This window comes from Mirounga leonina, unplaced genomic scaffold (genome assembly GCF_011800145.1).
Source record: "Mirounga leonina isolate KUSES-001 unplaced genomic scaffold, KU_Mleo_1.0 Mir_93, whole genome shotgun sequence".
Lineage (NCBI taxonomy): Eukaryota > Metazoa > Chordata > Mammalia > Carnivora > Phocidae > Mirounga > Mirounga leonina.
Genome location: NW_023270854.1, coordinates 25056713 through 25078355, shown reverse-complemented (window position 1 = coordinate 25078355; position 21643 = coordinate 25056713). Strand labels below are relative to the sequence as shown.

The following is a 21643-nucleotide window of genomic DNA, read 5'->3' as shown; positions in this document are numbered from 1 at the left end:
TGCCCGGTGATGTCAGCCTGCAGGTTTCCTCCAGATCTCTAGCCCCTGACCTTACCACTGGGAGCTCTCACAGCCTCAAAGGTGGGCAGGGCCAGAAGGGTGGGGAGAGACTTCTAGCCTTGGGCAGAGAGAGCTCGTCAGCAGAAACATCTCAAGTGCTGGTTTTCTTTTTCTTTTTTTTTTTAATTTTATTATGTTATGTTAGTCACCATACAATACATCATTAGTTTTTGATGTAGTGATCCACGATCCATTGTTTTCGTATAACACCCAGTGCTCCATGCAGTACGTGCCTTCTTTAATACCCATCACCCGGCTAACCCATCCCCCCTCCCCCCTCCCCTCTAGAACCCTGTTTGTTTCTCAGAGTCCATAGTTTCTCATGCTTCATCTCTCCCTCCGATTCCCCCCCCTTCATTTTTCCCTTCCTTCTCCTAATGTCCTCCATGCTATTCCTTATGTTCCACAAATAAGTGAAACCATATGATAATTGACTTTCTCTGCATGACTTATTTCACTTAGCATAATCTCCACCAGTCCCACCATGTTGATGTAAAAGTTGGGTATTCATCCTTTCTGATGGCTGAGTAAGTGCTGGTTTTCTAAGGGAACCACACTGCTCTGGGCAGAGGGGGGCAGCAAGCAGAAGATTCACCGGGGTCTGAGTAGGGGGACACGAGTGGAGAGAAGGGTGCCTTTTCATCAAAGAACATGAGTGGGTTGTTTTCTGGCCTTAAAAATAGGCAGCCAGGTTCCCCCGACTCTAGTGGCAAGCCCATAAAAGGCTACAGCGGGGGTGCGGGGGTGGGGGGGTGACGGTGCCCTGGGCCCCTGGGGCTGGGATGGGGTCTCTGATCAACATCAGGAGGAGAACAAGAGTCTGGCCTTTCGCCAGACAGCTGTAGATGGGCCTAAGTCCCATCTGGGCAGTGCAGGCCAAGGAGCCCCCCACCCCGCTGTCCTTCCGTAGGCTTGGCCCCTTTGCACCCCTCCTTAAGCTCTGCTCGCCTGGCTCACCCCTCCTGCCCGCAGGCTCTGGGCTGCCTGCCCTTTACAGCAAAAAGCAGCCTCAGCGCTTTTCCCCGCTCCTGCTGCTTGCCTTTTTGTTCTTCTGCATCCATCACCTGGCAGTGGGGGCAGGGTGGGGAGAGGTGGCTGGCTGGCTGGCTGCATTGGCCAGCTTGTTCCTGGGCTCCCGATTCCTCCGCTCTGCAATGCTCTGCATTCTGGATGGCTGCCGCTGGAGGTATCTCTTCTCGTCCACCCTCTCCTTCCTTCCTCCCCTGCTCCCTCCCCCCTCACTTCCACCGGGATCATGAAAACATAAGCTCCTCTCACTGGCCCTCTCAGCTTAGCCAGCGGCCCAGCCGTGTGGGCAATCTCCCATCCTGAATTTGCTGTGAGTGCGAAACCGAGCCAGGAGGAGACCCCCAAGCCCAGGCAGGAAGGGAGCGCGACAAGCCTTTGAGAAAGCATCTCTGTATCTCCCTGGCCTTCCACTGGCCTGAGAGTTCATTCACTCTGTGCCTCCTCATTCCTTTTACCTTAAAAATAGGGCAGTGCTTGCGGGTATGCACCCCAAAGAATTGAAAACAAGGACTCAGATGGTACACCCATGTTCATAACAGCACTACTCACAACAGCCAAAGGTGCAAACAAGCCACATGTCCATGGATGGATGATGGACACACAAAATGGGGTTTCTGGGTACAATATGTTATTGTAATACAGCGTCTGACGTGAAATTCTGATACATGTTCCACCGTGAGTGAATCTTGAAAACATTATCCTAAGTGAAAGAACCCAGTTACAAAAGAACAAATATTGTATGATTCCACTTACAGGAGGTACCCAGAATAGACAGATCCGTGGAGCCAGAAGGGAGAGCGAGAGTTGCCAGGGGCTGAGATGAGGGGAGTGGGAGTTGTTGCTGAATAGGCACAGAGTTTCTGTCTGGGATGCTGGAAAGTTCTGGAAATATAGTGATGATGCGTATACAACATTGTGAAAACTCTTAATACCACCGAACTGTATGCTTAAAAATGGTTACAGTGGTACGTTTTATGTTGTGCAAATGTATTTTACCACAATTTTTTAAAATGGGGTGTGAGTGCCTGACTGAACTTCCAGCCCGGTAGCTGAAGAGATGGATGATGTGGACAGCACCCCCTTCCTCTCCTTCCTCCCTCGTGTCTGCTGAGGAGGTAAAGTGCCCTGGTTGGAACTCATTCTAGAATGTACAAATGAGCCCAGGTGATACATTAGCCTGGTTCCCTCTCAGAAAGTGGAGTTCCTGGACGTACCCCAAGAACAGGCATCCCTGGGGAGAGTGACACAGGAGGAAGGAGGGCCAGAAAAAGGGGTGTTACGGGTCTGGTCCCCACTGTGGGCAGCTGGGCCCAGTCCGCTGGGACCTGCTGAGGGACCGTGAAGAACACACCTCAGTTGTCATGAGAGACCGAGGAGAGAGTGTTCGTCAAGGGCTGCCCCGGGAGCAGTTAGCACCTCGTCCTGCTAGGGCACAGGAGCCAGGCGCCAGGGGGGCCCTGCTGGCATCTGCTGGGTGTGCCAGGGGAGCCCTGGGCAGAATGCGCTCAGGGCAGCTGAGGGGAGGTACTGTCAGGCTCCCCGTGTGACTCTGACTACAACGGGAGGGGCACCGAGAGGATGTGAGGACACCCAAGCCATCCAGAAGCGACCAGTGTGGGAGTCCTCTGTTTCCCTCTGGGCACCAAACTTGGGCAGGCTGGGAGTGGGTCTCACTGCCTGTCCCTTTCTGCAGTGATCACTGATCCCAGGGCTCCTCACGGGACTGTGGTGTGGCCTGGTGAGGGGCCTGCGAGAGCCTGGGGGAGTCCAGTAGAGCAGGCCAGAGCTGCTGCTGCAGGCAAAGCCAGGCACTTGATCCTCCTGGAAACACTCCTGTCTAGTTCCTGCAAAGCCCAGTCCTCCGCCCGTACCTGTAAAGTATGCCAGGAGGCCCTTGATAAGATCTTGTCTTCGAGGAATAATGGGCATGGCCTGAGACACTGGCTTTTCCAGCAGGCAGCTCCCTTTCAACCCTCTCTGGACATCTGCCTTATCACCCCACCCCCCCTGAGGCCCAGCCATCTGCCCAGTGCCGGGCAGTGAGCTAGGCACGGGGCCCAGCCCTCTAGAGCCTGCAGCCCAGTGGGGGGGTAAGAGGCACACACAGCACTTGAAGAATCCACTGGGCTTTGGAAGGGTAGTGGAGAATGAGAAGTGGGAGATGTCCTGAGAGCCTGAGCAGACTGCTAGGAGGTGGGATGAAGAGGCAGTGAGGTATAGGCATGTGCTGGGACATGTGCTGTGCAAACTTGAGCAAGTTACCTAACCTCTCTGAACCTCAGTTTTCACTTTTTTTTTTTTTTTAAGATTTTATTTATTTATTCATAAGAGACAGAGAGAGGCAGAGGGAGAAGCAGGCTCCTCGCAGAGCAGGGAGCCCGATGCGGGACTCGATCCCAGGACCCTGGGATCATGACCTGAGCCGAAGGCAGATGCTTAACCATCTGAGCCACCCAGGCACCCCCTCAGTTTTCACTTTTCTAAGTAGTATAATTATACGAGTTTCATGGCATTATTGTGAGGAGTAAGTGGGAGAAGGTACATCAAGTGCTGGGAACAGTGCCTGGCACGTGATATAGGCCCAGGGCACTTTAGCCATTCCTGTTATTAGAAGTCACAGTATCCATGCCCACAGGCCAAGGTGGGGTGGATCCTTTGCCCACTAGCCCACTCTGAAAGCAGGGGATTGAGCTGGTTACCAGATGGCCACTGAGGCACTGTTCTAGCATTCTGTGCGTGTAAGGACTGCTGGATTTTGTAGGCAGAGGGAAGGGGAATGTGTCCCTGGGTGAGGGGCACAGTGTGAGCAAAAGCAGAGGCAGAGAGAGAGCATCACATGTTCGCTTTCTATGGCCTCGTAACAAACTGCTACAAACTTAGCAGCTTAAAACAATACCCGCTTATTACCTCACAGTTCTAAAAGTCAAAAGTCCAGTTTAGTAAATCATGAGACAAACCTAAGTGTCAGCCAGGCTGAGTTCTCATTTGGAGACTTGGGGACAAAGTCTGCTCCCAAGCTCATCGGTTGTTGGCAGAAATTACTTGCTTGCGGTTGTAGGACTGAGGTGCCCTTCTCCTTGCTGGTCATTGACCAAGGACTGCTTCTCAGTTCCTGGATGCTGCCCGCTTTCTTTGCACACGCTCCTTCTTCTTCAAGCCAGCCACAGTGTGCTGAGTCTTTCTCATGCTTTGAATCTCTGTCTCTACCTCCCATCCCAGATTTAAGAGGCTCATGTGACTAGATGAGGACCTCCTGAATAGTCTCCCTATCTTAAGGTCTGCTGATTTGGAATTTAATTATATTTGCAAAATCCCTTCCCAGGATTAGCTAGATTAGTGTTTGAGTAATTAGGAGAAGGTGTACACCCAGAACCTTCTTAGTGTTCTGCCTACCACACAGGGCATGTGGCCAGGACAAGGAGTAGGGTAAGAGGGGGTCATGGGCAACCATTGGAGCAGGAGGGGTAAGGTGGGCCGTGGTGGTAGGAAGGGTGTAAGCCTGCTATAGGCCTTGAATGGCAAGTGGAGGAAGGGGCATGGGACATCCCCGCCTTCACCGCCGACCATGGCCCTGCACCACTTGGCATGCTTCTCCCCAGTCTGAGCCAACTCTCTGCAGACCTGCCACCACCCTGGCCTCCACACCTGCCCTCTGATGAGGGTACCCGGGCCTGAAACTTCGGACTCTTCCCTCTGGATCAGGTGCACATACCCATGAGGCCCAAGGCTGCAGAGCTCAGGAACCCAGAGCAAGCACAGCTCCTCTGCAGCTGGCCTGGGGTCCAGCGGAGGCAGGGCCCCATGCGGCAGCCAAAAGCCAAAATAGGAGCCAGGAAATCAGTTGAGGAATGTGTGCGTCCCCCCAGGCAGCTCTTCTTCCCCACCACCAGCACCAACCTTTGAAAAGGCCGTTGACGGTCTGGGGGAGTGCATGTTCATGGTCTCAGCAGCATTTCTGGAACCCAGTGCCCTGTTTTGGATCCGTTACAGTTGAAAACTCAACAAACCCTTGATAGTTGGCAAATGACCGTGTTCCAAAAAAGTTCTCTACTAGTAATCCAAGGTCTTGAAATTCAAATGCTCCTTTCAATATACGAGGACCTTGCCTTTATTATCAACAGTCACTTTCTAGATGCATGCAGTCCCTTGTGGTCCCAGAGTGCTGTGTGTTATTCGGGTCTTCTTTGTGTATCTACTGGTGGTCATTTGGTAGACCATTCTACTAGTTGTGATGATGAAACCGCATGCAAGCTGGGCTTCCTCCAGCTTGAATGCACGCCCCCACGGAAAGCAGCAATTTTCCGACGACAAAAGGGACACCGGATAAGTCTGAACACCCCTTCCCATCTGGCCTAGAGCCTGTCAGAAGGAAGGGGAGGGTCTCTGGTGGGAAGGGACCCAGAGGTGAGAAGGGTCCCAGTTCTCCCCACTTCCAGGTGGGAACTTCGGGGGACAGGAGTAAGCAGTGGGGGGGTGTCCCTGCAGGCCTGGGCCCCTGCAATGAATGGCTGGATTGGCCCAGTCTGGTCAGGGAAGGACAGCAGTTCTGTGGGTGGACTTCAGCAAGTATCCCTAGAATGCCAGTCACGTGATGCCAGGCCAGCACAGAGAGAGGGCCCGAGGGCTCATGAGAGAGCCACATGCCCATGGAGGGTGGCCAGACAGCGCCCATGGCTAGCGCATGCTCTCCCAGACTCTTCATGTTCTCTCATTAAGAACCAGTCACATCCTTACAGACTGAGCGGAGTGTGTCCTGGTCAGCTGCATCGTAACAAGGCTGCAGAGTTGTGTATACACAATTAAGGCCTACAGGCCTCACCTAATTTAGGGGGTAGTGTGGTGTCCCAAGAGAAAGCATCTCTTTAGAAGGAGACATTTTCTTGCAAGACCCAGGCCCCTTAGGGGGTTTGTGTCTGCAAGACCCAGGCCCCTTAGGGGGTTTGTGTCTGACATCCCAGTGCTTGAGTCTGGGACGTCAAAGCCTATGGTCTGTTTCATTCTCTATTGTGGTAGATTTGGCTAAGTCCAGGTTGGGAAATGGGGCTTGGCTGGGAAGCTGGGTCTGTCTCCTGCCAAATCCCACATGGTAAGGTCCAGGTGTGGACTAAGACCAACACCGCACAAGTTACTGCGTTGGCCAGTTAGGCAAGCTACCTGCCTTCCCTGGGCCTCAGTTTCCCTCCACGTGCAGGGAGACTTGCAGCGTATTCTTCACATTGAAGGCAAGCTGGTGCCCCACTCATTTCTCTGGGATGTTGGGAGGCCAAGATGCCGGGACGGATGAGAAAGGTTCCAGGAGTGGGCAGTGGTTCTCAAGTGGGGCATCGTCCATACCTCCCTCCAGCTGTGTCTCACCAAGCCCGCTGTTGTGTCTCCTGCAGCCCCCACACAGCCCCTGAGCTGGAGGGATGGAGAACTCCTCTGCTGCGTCAGCCTCATCTGAGGCTGGGAGCAGCCGCTCCCAGGAGATCGAGGAGCTGGAGCGCTTCATTGACAGCTACGTGCTCGAGTACCAGGTGCAGGGGCTGTTGACCGACAAGACGGAGGGGGACGGTGAGAGCGAGCAGACGCAGTCCCACATCTCCCAGGTGAGCGCCGGCGGGGCCTGGGCAGGTGCAGGGGCCCTGGCAGACTCCAGTGGGGGGAGAGGGAACCCTAAATCCAGGGAGCATCTAGTTGCCTGGCCCTTGATTGCTGAGTCATGGATGGCCCCAGGTGGCAGAGCCTGAGATCCAGGCAGGAAGCCCTCTGCTCTACCGCGCCCCCATCCCACGCCACTGGGCCGCCGGGGCCTGGCCAGACTCACAATTCATTGAACACATGTTTATTGAGAGCCCGCTATGTGCTAAGCACTGTTCCCTGTCCTCCACAAGCTTATGTTCTAGAAGAGATCTGGAGATTGTGGCTTCTGCAGAATGCACATCATAAAAGGCTATAACTTGGGAACATTGTCTCTGATTTCAAATACAGGCAGTTGTTGGCAGCCAAAGAGCTGAGTCTCAGGCAGTCACTGAAGGCTCTGTGTGCCGGCCCTAGGTAGGCGCCTGAGGCCTTCTGACCAGAATGTCAGGTTGGTGTTATCTGCTCCTGGGCTAGTCTGTGGCAGCCTGGGCCTTGGGTGGAAAGCAGACTTGGCTAACCGTGGGCCAAGATTTGGAAATCTTGAGTTCTCAAGAGTAAAGTGTGAGCCATTAAGGGTGGTGGTGATATCACATGCGTCTTTCCTTAATACCATAAATCCTCAGGAGATACTGGTTCAAGAGCTGGTTCCCGATTTCCTTCTAGCTGTCTGTGTGACTTCCGGCAAACCCTTCAACTTCTCTGAGCTTTGATTTTCTTAGCTGGTGAATGGGGATTATCCTCTTGCCTCAGGAATGTTGGAAGGTCAAGGTGATAAGAGGTTCCCAAAGCTACAGAGAAGCAGGGGCGCGCTTCTTCTCCTGTTTGGGATCTGGGTCTTAGGTGTTCACCTCTTGCCCTTGTTGTCCCACCTCAAGCCGGGTCCCCTCTGACCAGTGGAGGGGAACCACTGGGGTACCCTGCTTTGAAGAAAAAGCCAAGTGCAACCAGCTGGCTGCTCACTGTCTGGGTGGGCAGAAGATCCAGACCCTCTGGCCATTTAGAAAGCCAGAGGAAACCTGGAACTCGGGACCGGGGGTCAATCTGGGACATTTGGAGGCCCTGGTGGTCCCACACCTTACCCCACGGGGGCAGGGAAGAGAAAAATCAGCCCCGAGAGAGAAGTGGGAATGTATGTGATGCTTTCCTTCGTGTCCTTGAAGTTCTAAATCACAATTCACAATTAGCATAAGCTTATAATGCATCCATTATTCACGCTACAAGTGTGTATCGAGCACCTACCCCGTGCCGGACACCGTTCTAGGGCTGGGTATCTGGGAGTGAGCCAAAGAGGCATAAAGCTCTGCCCTCATGGGCCTTACATTCGAGGGGTGGGTGATAATTGCTGTGGAGAAAAATAAATTAAGAAAACGAAATAGGGAGTGATGAGGGTGAGGAGGGGTTTGTAGTTTTAAGTAGGCTATCAGGGAAGATGTCACCGAAGTAGGTGAGGGGTGAGCTGTGCAGATATCTCGGGCAAAGACCCAGCTGGAAGAGTATTCCAGGGACAGCAAGGCGGCTAAGGTGCAGAGCAAAAGGGAGAGCCAGGGGGGTTGGGTCAGGGAGAAAAGGGGGTCACGTTGATAAGAGGTGCAGGCGCCGAGCCCGGGGGTCTGCTAGCACTGAGCAAGCAGGGTTGGGAGGAGGAACCAGCCAGAGACCAGGAGTGGGGCTGGCAGGGAGGCAGAAGCAAAACCAGGCAGGGTGAAGTGCTAGGAGCCCCCAGGGAGGATGTGTTCAAGGAGATGGGGGACGGGTTGGCTGTGTTGATGGCAGCTGCTGGACCGTGGATTAGGAAGACCAAGAAGGACCTGACCAAGCTATGGGGGCTCTTAAGGGGACCCTACCTAGAGAGGTGCCCATCAAGTGGCAGGGGCTAACATTAAGGAGATGGGTTGCAGATGGGGAGGGTAATGCAGATCCTCTATGTATTACAGGGGTGTCTCTGTAGAGGGGAGAGACCTGGTATTTGGGGAAGTGAGGTCAAAACAGGAGCATCCACATGTCGTATGCATGGATGGGAGTGGTCTGGGGCAGAGGGGAGGCTCCACAGAGCCATGGCCTTGAGTAAAGGAGAAGGCTTGGCCTTGGCTCGGGTCCCCAGCAGCTCACCCATAATCACAGAGCGGGGGTTTCCAGGCTTGTAGCTGTGCTTCCAGAAGGACCCCTCATTGTGCAACATAGCTGTGAGTTTCTCCAGCTACTTTCAGCCACGATGGCGCAGGTGCAAGTGCAGTTACAGAACTGAATTTAACCGGGACTGAAGTTTCTCTGAGTGATGCCACTGGAGGGAAAGAAGGAGGAAGGAGTCAGGAGGAGTCAGGACAGTGCATTCCCTGACGCTGAGCCAGGCAAGGACAGGAGTAAGGACCCAAGGCAGTGATAGGTGCTGAAGAGTGGTGGGTCAGTGGATTGGGGGTCCCTAGGGTGTTGGTGAGTGGCTGGAGTCCTGCAGGAATGAGCAGCAAAGGGGAGTGTCCAGAGTGGGTGTAGGAAGTCCAGGGCAGAAGGTGCAGTAGTTGGCAATGAAAGGCTGGGCCCAAGCATGGAGGTATTGGGCAGAGAAGAGATCAAGAGGAGGGGGCCATGGAGCTGATGGGCAGGGCACAGGAACCACCATCACTGACATCGACAGGTGCCGGAAGAGGTGGCCACGATCCAGGAGAAAAGTCTTGAAGAAGTACAGGGACTGAGGTGGGGGTGGGTAACCTGGGGGTCTACAGGTGACTGCAAGGACCGGGTGCCTTGTCTGATGATGTTAGTTTCAACCACCTTTATCATAGAGTTAACAGTATCATCACCTGCAGTGGCAGGGGGAGGGGTCCTAGACTAGACTGGACAATTTCCAAGGGAAATAAACCTCTTTGGGTCGTGGAGGGCAGGAAGGGGAGGGAATTAGGTGAACCAACTCTTGCATACACCCGTAAGCATCCTGGAGCAGACTTCCCTGGGAGCAGGCCCCGGGGATGGGGTGTGGGGCTGGCCTGCCTCCCGCACTGCGTGGCCTCCAGCAGGGCATCCTTCAGAGGCTCCTCTTAAAGGAGGAGTGTCCAAAGATGCCGTGAAGCTTCACCCCAGAGGAATGCCTGACGAATGGTAGAATTTCTGTTCCCAGAGCAGCCACCGGGGAGATAATTCTGGAAGCAGATAATTCTGTCTCTGGCCTCCCTGTGGTGATGGCGGTGCTCTCAAGATGCCGAGCAGATAGAGACGTGCCCTCACTCTGGGCCCTGCCCTTGCAGCTCCCACTCCTGGGAGAGGTCGGGCCTGACCATGCTTGGATGTCCACGTCTGCAGAGGCTTTCAAACAGATGTTTGTTGTGAGGCCACTTGTGACATCTGATGCGTTCCTTAAACTTTATGCGTTCTCTGATGTTCCCTGGAAGAATGCAAACACCTGGCAAGATCCCGGGGCCTGCCTGTGTACCTCTGGCCAAGGAGGGATGTTTTAACCCCACGCCCAGCAAACCTGCTACCAGACGCCCACAGACACAGCTGGGGTGCAGACTCCAGAGGAGGGGCAGCTGTGGACAGCTCTCAGTAAGGCTAGGGTTAGATGTGTTTATTTGCACACTTCTTTAAAAAAATAAAGTCTCTGTTGACACAGCTTTAAGAGAAGTCTTTCTGCTAGAGCACTTTTGCTCGTTCTTATTTAACCTGATGACTATTTTAAATGGAAGCCAAGAACCAAAAAAAACCCTCAGAGAATGTCCCCATCTGCCTGTCTGCGGTGGTGTTTTGGTGTTTCTGGGAGAGGAAAATTGTTAAGAATCTTGGAAACGTTGAGAAAACTTGAGAGAGTGGAGAATAATGTTGCTCTTCAGTTGGTGGGACCATTTTTTAGGATCTGAGAGATGATAGTTGACCCTCATGATGCTTGTACAGTTGTGTTCTCCCCATCCCTTCCTTTAGCAACAACTAGGAAGAAAGATGGATGGACGAATGGATGCATGCATGGATGGTTAGATGGATGGATGGAAAGAGATTAGGTAGGTAGGTAGGTAGATACATACATACATACATACATACATACATACATACATACATACATAGAGCGAACCAGTGAGTTTCCTTTTCTTTAGATGAGTAACCAAGAGAATGTAAGTTCTAAGTTTCCCAACACTTTTAAGATACATGCCCCACCACCCACCCACCACACATCCATTTCAGGAGTGCATGCCCTCCAGTGGATTCCAAGTCCATAAAAGCACATCCTGAAAGTTGTCTTCACTCTGTCTTTGAGAGAAGGGCGGATTATAGCCCTATTCCACAGGAGAGAAGACTGCTGGAGTACAGATGTGGGAAGGGACGAAACCACACTGCTTGGTGGTGGCAGATCTGGGGCCCAACCCTTCCCTACCCACTTCTGGCCACCAGACTTGAGCTCCACTGTCGAATGGGTAGAATGTAGGGACATTGTAAAGAGCAGATACATTTAATGAAAGCATATTTCCCCATAAATTCTTGGGAACAGGTGAAATGAAGAACCAGTGAGGGTAAAAATAACTTCTTATGGTCCTTTTTGATGTTGTCAGGCACTTGAGGCTCCTAGGTTTTGTCTAAAATGCAGAGTGTCCTTAGCAAGAGCAGTGCAACCATGCGGATGTAAAGAATGGGATGCAAGTATTCAGATTGGCATGACTTCTCTCACTCACAGTGTTTTTCCTTCTCTTTCTCTTCGTGTTTTTCCTCATTCTGCCTTCCCTGTTCACTGTTCCCTCATCCCCCTTTTATCCCATTCCTTCATTGCCTCCTGCCCTTTGAACACTCTCCCCTGCCGTATTCACTCGTAGGAGGAAGCACTCAATGGTGGACCACCCATGAAAGGCTTAACTGAAGAAGTGAGTTTAAGGGGAATTGTGGGATGGTTGAGCATGGGAGCCTCATTTTCTTAGAGATACAATTTATTTTTAATTACACGAGTCCTCTATGCGTACATTCTTAGAGTACACAAGAATTCTAATATTAGCAATAAAATCTCCCTTAGCTGCTGCCTCATTCACCGCCTTGATTGGTGAGTTAATTTCATCACTCTTTTTAATGCATTTATCAACCTATATATAACATAGGGCTTTTAGAAATACATTATTTCAAAATCATAAATCAGGGATGCCTGGGTGGCTCAGTTGGTTAAGCATCTGCCTTTGGCTCAGGTCATGAGACTGGGGTCCTGGGATCGAGCCCCGCATCGGGCTCCCTGCTCCACGGGAAGCCTGCTTCTCCCTCTCCCACTCCCCCTGCTTGTGTTCCTCTCTCGCTGTATCTCTCTCTGTCAAATAAATAAATAAAATCTTTTTTAAAAAATCATAAATCATAGCCAATGAATATATTGTTCAATGACCTACATCTTTCACCTTGCTGATTGCCGTAGGGATTCTTCCAGCCTTGTAAACCCACCATGTTCTGTTTAATGGCTACATAGTAGTCCATACCATGGATGTCCCAGAGTTTAACATTCATCTGCTGAGGGGGATTCAGGGAACTTCTGAATTTTCCCCTGGAAATATAAGATACTTCAATGAGTGTCACTGAACATGCCTCTGCCTGCACGTATAAAAGTGTTTATTTAGGTAGATGCTGAGAAATAGAATCATTTTTAATAGCTATTGTCAGATTGTTTTCTAAAATGTTCTGTTTTTCACACCACCACCGGTGTATTGGGACAAATCATCTCTTGGCATCTTAATTTGCATCTTCTTGATGTCTAGTGAGGTTGTGTCCCTTTTTAATCTGATTATCAGTCATTTTTTAATGAGTTAAAATTTTATTTTACTTTTAAAGCAACAATTGGAAAAACAGAGGCAATCAGGAAACAGAGGAAGAAACCCAGCATAATTTTGTGATAAAACTAATGTCATTTTTGGGTATTATTTTTTCTTTATATACCTTTTACAACATTGAACTTCTCGCATACATGCAATTTTTAGTTCACTCATTTATTTAGCATGATCTCCTAGACATCATTTGGTGGTTCTTGGCATAAAGTATAATTGTTTAAATCTGCCCCTTTTCTGGTAATCACTATTGGTTAAAGAGTGAAGTATAATTAAAGCTAACATTTTGTTCATTCAAGCCCTATTCTAAGCTCTGGGGATAAACTCAAGAACAGAATGAACCATAATCCCTGCCCCCCACCCCCCAGCCCTTCTTTTCAAATGGAGAAAGACAGATGACAGACCAAGAAGGAAATAGGATGGTAGAAGGTGTTATACACCCGAGTGGGCAGGACAGGGGTAGTGCTGGGCTGTCCCAGGGAGCTTACTTAGACTTTTGAGCAAAGATTTGAAGAAAGTGAGAGAATGAGGCCACATGGGAACCAGAGTTCCAGGCAAAGGGAATGTCAAGGGCCCAGCTCTGGTGTGGGAGTGCGTCCGGCTTCGAGGAACAGCTTGGGGGCCCAGTCTGGCTGGAGCAAAGTGAGCAAGGGGGAGTGTCATAGAAGAGCCAGCTCTGCAGGGCCTTTCCCTCCCTGGTGAAGACTCTGGCATTTTCTCTAGTGCAACGGGATGATGCCAGAGGGTTTTGAGTAGAGGATGGGTATGGTATGACTGGCTAAATTGGATCACTCAGGATGCTGTGTGGAGAAGAGGCTATGGCAAGGGGCTGGCAGTGGGGAGTGGTCAGGAAAGGAAGCAGGGAGACCAGGAAGCTGTTGGGCTGGTCCAGACAAGAGGTAATGATGGCTTGGAGCAGTGGGGTCACCGTGCAGGTGGTAAAAGGCAGTCAGATTCTTGTTATGCCTTAAAGGTACAGATAACATGATTTTCTGATGAATATCCCTGAGGATTTTAGCCTGAGTAAATGGAGGAATAGACTTTGCAGAAATGAGAGATAAATAGGAGACCCCGAGAGTAGCTTTGGGGAGCAAAGATCAAGAGTTGAGTTTTGGAACGTGAAAGGTTTAAGATAGTATTAACGTCTTGGTGGAGATGCTGATCAAGCAGGTAGATGTGCAGAGGTGGCATTCAGAGGAGAGGAATGACCTGGAGACTTACGTCTGTCAATAGTAGCATATGGATGGCATTTTAAGCCCAGGAATGAGGGAGCTTAGAGAAGAGGGTCCAAGATTGAGCCCTACGAGACTGAGGAGATGAGCAGGAGCTAACAAAGAATACTGAAGTGTGTCCATATTAACTCATTTACTCTTCACAACAATTCTGTGAAGATACTATTATTGTTGCCAGCTTACAGGGGAGGAAGCTAAGGCACAGAGAGGTTGAATAAGTTGCCCAAGGTCACACAGCAAGTATGTGGCCAGTCTAAGGTCTGAACCAGGTGGTCTTACTCCGGTTGCCATACACTTAACCTCTCTACTGCTGGTAGTTTCTGTTAATTATTACAGTTGGGGGAAATTGAGTCTTTGGGATAAAGTGGCTCGTCGGAGGTCATAGGGTAAGTGATAGAGCAGGAATAGGAACTCAAGATTCACCGCTTCAAGAATTCGAGCTCCTAGTCACTACATTATGCTGCTTCTACAACAGGAAAGTTGGGGTTTTTTTCTTTTTAAGACAGGAGCAAAAAGCCTTTCTTCCTCTCTCAAATCTCAGTCCTTGGGCAGCACCTCCTCCCCCTTCTGCACAAGGCTTTTCTGGAGCATCACATGGATGGAGAGTGGGCTACCAACAAGTCTCTGCTCCCACCTTCCCTTCTTGTTTCTCCTCTCCATGGACAAGGAGCCCATGTACCCAGCATACAGGAACTCGTTCCAGACTTTGAGAAGCTCAGTCTGTAGGCTGGCAGGATTCTGCTCCTGGCTGGCCTATGTCTGAGCTCCGTGAGATGGTGAGGAAGCCACGTCCCCTTTCTGGGCATTGCGAGAAGACAGTGGCTCCCACTTGACCTTCAAACTGCTCCCTGGGCGGTCCTGCAGCCCCCTTGATTAAGAAGCCCTGGGTAAGATGACTTTTCAAATGATTTTTCACTTTGAAATAAATTCAGATGTAAATAAAAACGGCAATAGTAGTACAAAGAATCCCTGTCTATCCTTCACCCAGAGTATCCGATTATTCATATTTTACCACTTTGCTTTTTGCCTCTCTTCCCTCAGAAAGAGAGAGAGAGATTCTATAAAGAGATTTTTTTAAAAAAGATTTTATTTATTTGTTTGACAGAGAGAGAGAAAGCGAGAGAGGGAACACAAGCAGGGGGGAGTGGGAAAGGGAGAAGCAGGCTTCCCGCCAAGCAGGGAGCCCGATGCAGGGCTTGATCCCAGGACCCCGAGATCATGACCTGAGCCGAGGGCAGTCACTTAACCGACTAAGCCACCCAGGCGCCCTGAGATTTTATTTATTTATTTATTTGAGAGTAAGTTGCAGACTCACCTTTATTCCTAAACAGTTCAATGTGTGTTTTCTAAGAACAGAGACATTCTCTTACATAGTCATAGTATAGGAAATAAACATTGAAACAGTATTATTATTTAATCTATAGACCTTATATTTCACCAGTAATATCCTTTATAGCAAAGAAAGAAATTGTAGGTTCCTCAAAAATTAAACATAGAATTACCATGTGATGCAGCAGTTCTACTTCTGGATATATATCCCAAAGAATTCAAAACAAGGATGTGAAGAGATATTTACACACCCATATTTATAGCAGCATTATTCACAATAACCAAAAGGTGGAAACAACCCAAGTGCCCATCAATAGATGACTGGATAAACCAAATGTGGTCTATCCATACAATGAAATAGTATTGAGGCTCAAGAAAAAAAAGGAAATTCTACAACATGCACAACATGGATGAATCTCGAGGACTTTATGCTCAGTGAAATAAACCAGACACGGAAGGACAGATACTGTATGATTCTACTTCCATGAGACACTTAGAATAGCAAAGTTCACAGAGAATGAAGGTGGAATAGTGAAATGGGTAACAGGAGCTAGGAGGCTGGGGGCTGGGAGTTAGTGTTTGATGGGGACAGAGTTTCAGTTTGGGATGATAAAGAAGTTCTGGAGATGGGCGCCTGGGTGGCTCAGTCGGTTAAGCGTCTGCCTTTGGCTCAGGTTATGATCCCAGGGTCCTGGGATCGAGTCCTGCATTGGGCTCCCTGCTCAGTGGGGAGTCTGCTTCTCCCTCTGCCCCTCCTTCCCCCACTTGTGCTCTCTCTCTCTCTCTCAAAAAATAAATAAATAAAATCTTTAAAAAAACAGAAAGAAAAGGTCCTGGAGATGAATGGTGGTGGCGGCTGCATGGTGATGTGAATGTACTTAATGCCACTGAAATATACTCTTAAAAAAGGGTAAAATGGTACATTTTATGTTCTGTATATTTTACTATAATAAAAAAAACTTCTGGTTCAGGGTCTAATCCAAGATCACACATTACATTTAGTATCCAACACTTTTATTGGCTCTTTGAATGAAAAGCTATTTCTGCCTTTCCTCATTCTGCCACTTTTTGGCCGTGTAACCCTGGGTGAGTTAGCAGCCATGCTATACTTCAAATTCCGTATTTGCAAAGTGGGCATAATGAAGGTGCCTAGATCTCTGTGAAGCGTAAATGTTAATATATGTAATAGGCTAGATGTAAATGAAATCTTTATATGTTCTGACAAACTAGTTCTTGTTATACACCCCGCAAGTAGCCTCTCACTTGGCTTTAATATTGTTCGTGATTTCTTTTGTCACACAGAAGTTTTAGAATTCAGTGTAGTCTAAAACTCATAGCTTGGCATTTAATCGACTTGGAATGTGCTGTTGACAGATAGTATGAGGCAGACATTGAGAGTAATTTTTCCTCACTTTCCTCCAGTTGTCTCAATCCCAGTGTTTATTGATGATCTCTCCTTTCCCCTGTTTGGAAACACTGTCTTTATCATTATATAATCTATGATCTAAAATCCCATTTGTACATCTGTTTGTTTATGGATGCAGTTTTGTCAATTATCTCTTTGTCTCATCCTGGGTGAGACATACTGAGTCAACTTGCTGGTTTGGCTCAAGCCTTGTAATATACTGGGTATCAGGAAGTGCAATCCCTGGGGAGCTTCATACCATTGAAAAGTGGGGTGCACCCTCAGCCTCCCCCACTCCGTGCTCTTCCTACCCCAGGGTTCAAGGGGTTCCCCTGTCTTTAACCAACTCTGCTCCTAAAATACTGTCCCTCCTGGGATGCAAATGACAGAGAGCAGATTATAATTTTTTTATTGTGAGATTATTTATTTGTTTATTGTTTAAGATTTTTATTTTAAGTGATCTCTACACCCAGTGTGGGGCTTGAACTTACAACCCCGAGATCAAGAGTCACATGCTCCCCCCAGCTGAGCCAGCCAGGTGCCCCTACTGTGAAATAATTTAAATGTGCCAATAAGAGCGAAGAATACTAGAATAAGCATCTATTTTGGGTATAGAATAAGCATCTGTACTCCCATTTATGAAACCTTCACCCCATGCCATCTGTGTTTCAGGTTTTTAAAGTAAGAAATAAATTATAGCAGCAGGGTGGAGGCCCCACACTACTCATTCGATGTCCATCGTTCCCATATATAAAAAATGTCCCACTTTTCCTGCCTCCTTGTGTTCAATGACCTTTTCCGGAGGACACCACCTCTTCCCCCAGAGGACCTGCTCCTAGCAGCAAACCAGTTTCCCTTGAAGGAGAAACTCTCTAGTGTTGGAATCAGACATCGGGGTGGGAGAGCTGAGCCTGCTCTCCAGGCGGGGGCCCTTCTCTCTGTTCTGGAATCATCTCATACAGATAAGGACAGGTTCAGGGAAGGGCTGAGTCTGGAGATTTTTCTAGGCGATAGCTCAGAAAAGGCAAGGGGGAGGCAGGAGGTGGGGGCTACAGCCTAAGAGCAATCCCAGCAGAGGTGGGGAAGGGAGAGTTCCCAAGGGGCTTTAGGACCGGGGAAGGAGCCCTCATCCCTGCTGGAGGTGATCCCAGCACCAGGCAGCAGCAGGGAAGAGGCGGTCCCTGGGACAGCTGCTCCTGCAGGGGTTGGAGGTGGTGCCTCGCAAGCCCAGTGGGTACAGCTTTGTGGGGTAAGTGCAGTGATTCATGCTTAATTCCTTCCTGGGGCGCAGGAAAGCTGTGCACAGCTGGACCACACAGTCCCTTCTGCAACCACTTTGCCCAGGGACCTGCCTGTATGCAGCCCTGACTGGGTCTCTGGGGTGGGTTTCTGCAGACTTTATTGCCTTGCTTGCTCTCCTTCACACAGATCAGCCCCTCTGCTTGCTGCTTGTCTGTACCATGCTCTCAGATCCATTTCTTCACTTCCATCTCTGCCTCCACTGCCGGTGGAAAACCAGACGCTGGACTCAGAGCCTCCTGACCCACTCCCCGCCCTGCCCCCACCCGGGCTAGTTAGCCTTCCCTAATACGGCTCTGATGACGCCCTCCCCTAGCAGGGTCACCCCGTTCTTCTGACCGGAAAAGTCTCCAAGTGCCTTGATCAGAGAGAGTCTTGCTTGCTGCAATCGGCCTCTGAGCTGGAAACTGTCCCGCTGCCTGTGTCCACGCCCAGCCTCGCGCCCCTCTGGGAATCCCCACTTGCCCATTTTCCTTCCCCGCACCACCCCCCAGGTCCCCTGCCAAGGGCATAGCTCTTTCTTCTCTCAGCCTTGCCTTCCACCTGGCATCGCTGTATCAGACAGCTCGCCTCTCCCACGAAGGGAGGTGCTTATTGCAGGTCCTGCATGGAAAGCGCCCAGGAAATGGCTTCTGGTTGGAGGATACTAAGTTAGGGATGACTTTGACAAAGCAGAGCCATCTCTCGGGAGCTTGGAACTGCTCTCGGAAAGCCTAAGCAGGGGGTGAGGTTACCTCTGGCAGTGTGTGAAACCTCAGCCTTCTCTCTGCTTGCTTGGCAAGGGGAGCCATCGAGCCTCCCCGCCCTGCTTGCTGACCCCAGGAGCGTGCCCAACCACGAGTCACTCCTCCAGGAGATGTCACACAGGGGCTGTGCAGCTGGGGGTGAAGGGTTTGGGACACCTGGGATGGGGGGAAGCCTTTCTCTGCAAGGCTGTCCTAGGATGGGATGGAGGGTGCGTGATCCCAGCCCGTACTCGCTGTGGGCCTTGGCCACCCCCTACCCTGTCAGCAGGAAAGGAGAAGCCACTGCAAGGGTATAAAACAGAAGAATTGTTTTTATGGTAGTTTAAACACTTTATGCACATATGTACGTACATATGCTTATCTGTATATATCATTCAAAAAATACGTATGCATACATACATATACGTATTACTAATTATTTTGAAATTATTTTAATTAAACTTAAGGCAAAGGTGTAAACATAGTACAGCGTGTTCCCATGGACCTGTCCAGCTTCCCCTAATACGAACACCTTACCTCACCATAGTACAATAATGAGAACTAAGGATTTAACATCGGTATCATAAGACTTTATTCAGATTTCACCAGTTTTCCCACGAACATCCCTTTTTCTGTTCCAAGATCCAGATTTGCATCCAGTTGTCATGTCTCCTTATTCTCCTCCAGTCTGTGCATCCTTCCTGGGTCTGGTTTTCCATGACCTTGACTTGAGGAGTGCTGGTTACTTGTTTCATAGAAAATCTTCCTGATTAGATTGAGGTTGTACATTTTTGGCAAGAACACTTCAGAAGCACGTCATACTCGGGAGTCCACGATGTTGATAGGCTTGGTTATGGCCAGTGTTATCCCCCATCTCTCGGTTGAGGTGGTGTCTGGTGGATTTCTCACTTTCCTTCATATAACTAATTAATTAATATATTTATTATACTTAATAATTGATATAGTTAATAAATATATTGGGGGAGATGCTTTGAGACTGCAAATATCCAGACAGAGGGAATTTAATCCAGGCAATTGGTTACCCAGATGATAAAAGAGCTGAGAAGCGAAATAAGCCAGATACTAGCAATCCCAGGAAGCCAATCCCACCTCCAGGCCTGAGGCACAAAAGGAGATGGTGTTGCCAGAGCCCAGGAGTCAGGGTCATGCACAGAAGGCTCATCTGGTGAGGTCTGGAGCCATGAAGGAGACCCAGTCCCTGCCGGCAGGGCCCTCCCTGAGGCACAGGGAGAGGGGAGAAACCAGCACCTTGGCTTCTTCCTTCTTTCTGCCTCCCAGTGGCCGAACCCAGCTGGAAGCCAGCTGACACAGGAGGCTGGGAATCCTAGTCTGCAGGGGTCAGCTCCTCGGCAGTGCCCAAGAGGGATGGGCCAGACGTGGCTGTTAGGACACATTTGCCCGGGACTGCTGCCCCGCTGCTTCCCTCGAGCTGTGCCATCCAGTATCATAGCCACTAGTCACGTGTGTCTCAAACACTTGAAATGTGGCTGGTCTAATTGGACATGTACTCTAAGTAGATTTCAAAAACTTGGTATGGAAAGAAGAATATAAAAGATCTCATTAATACTGTTTTGGGGCGCCTGGGTGGCTCAGTCGGTTAAGAGTCCAACTCTTGATTTTGGCTCAGGTCATCATCTCAGGGTTATGAGATCGAGCCCTGCACAGGGCTCCGAGCTCAGCGAGGAATCTGCTTGAGATTCTCTCTCTCCCTCTCCCTCTGCCCCTCCCCTCCCACACATTCTCTCTCTCAAATAAATAAATTAAAAAAAAAATAATGTCATATGAATTACCTGTTGAAGTGATCATATTTTGGATATATTGAGATAAATAAAATATATTATTAAATTTAAGTTAGGCTTTTCCTTTTTAAAATCTGGCTGCTAGATCATTTTAAATTACTTCTGTGGCTCCTATTTGTGGTCCTCGTCTTATTTCATTTGGATAGCGCTGCTCTTATACTGGCCTGTGTCAGGGGCTCTGTGACAAAGGTCGTGCCCTTGACCCACAGTCAGGAGGGTGTGACCAGCTAAGGTTTTATAACACGGGGAACTGCACTGGCCTCGAGCCGTTCACACTCACTCTGTTTTGACCAAGTATGTCAAACAGAGATATTGGGCTCCTCCGCTCTTCGTGTGTTGGTGTGGGTCAAGGTCAGTGTTCAACATTAGCCTAAGGGGCTAGATAACATTTAACGAGAATTAAAAACACCACCGTATAGCTCGATGACACCTTACAGAGGAAAAGCTGTACTGTTACAACTACTTAATATCTCTACGGTGTTTTTATACGTTTACAGAGGTCCTTCATTTCAACCTTGCAGTCAGCCAGCCTGGCCGGCCCTGTTTTGTAGATGCCCAGACAAAGTCTGGGAAATCCATGGATTTCAGCGGCTCTCAGACTTCTGGTGCATCACTAGGGAGTTTGTCAAAATGCAGCAGCTCAGCCCCACCCTCACTGAGGGTGGAGGGTGGGACCCAGGGACCCCCGTGCAGCAGGTTTGGGGGGAATCTCATGCAAGTGGCCGTCAGACCACACTTTGGGGCACCGCAGGTCTCTGAGCTCTTGAGGAGTGAATGCTGGGACTGGGCTGGAGCCAGGCTTCTGATGGCCAGTCTGGGTCTCTTCCTGTCAGCCCACAGGTCCATTGTCTCCTGGAGCTGGGTACACGGGAAGATCCACACGTATATGCCTCCCCTCCGGGTCAGGCAGTCAGACGCTGTGCTGGTTGTTCAAAATACAACCACCCTGTGTCCTGTGTGGTTGACTCTGGAAGGTAGCCGGGCTCGATCATTTCTGGTGGGCTTAGGTGAAGGGAAGTAACTTTGCCTTCCCCAAGCATGCACCAGAGAGGTCACCTCAAGGTGGAATTTGGAGATGCCAAAGTGGACCCGCTGATAGGGAAGGATTTGTCTTTGAAAATGGCCAAGTAGGCTTTTTTCCTGGCTCTCCTGCAGAAGGGCAGGGCCGTCTCGGCAAGGCCCCGGCAGGGTGAGGACGAGCCTATGTGTCCAGCCATCACTGACCACTCCTTTCTCTCCTGCAGTGGGCAGCAGACCACGGTGAGCGGCTAGACAGCAGCTGTCCCTTCTCCCGAGGGCGAGCCCCCCCGCAGCAGGTAGGGAACCAGCTCTGTGCTCCTTTGGGGGTGCT

The 21643-nt window shown here is 49.9% G+C and overlaps 1 protein-coding gene across 8 annotated transcripts in view; it reads left to right on the top strand.

Annotated features, from left to right (window-relative positions):
* CTIF (cap binding complex dependent translation initiation factor) overlaps window positions 1-21643 on the top strand; it is a 290106-nt gene that overhangs the window by 67748 nt on the left and 200715 nt on the right. For 7 of the 8 annotated variants that reach the window (XM_034995950.1, XM_034995949.1, XM_034995945.1 and 4 more), the window contains exons 2-3: window positions 6471-6677; window positions 21537-21608. In XM_034995950.1, the coding sequence (XP_034851841.1) occupies window positions 6498-6677; window positions 21537-21608 (252 nt within the window). In that variant the 5' untranslated portion in view covers window positions 6471-6497. The remainder of the gene's footprint in view (window positions 1-6470; window positions 6678-21536; window positions 21609-21643) is intronic. The other variant, XM_034995952.1, reaches the window with a different exon arrangement.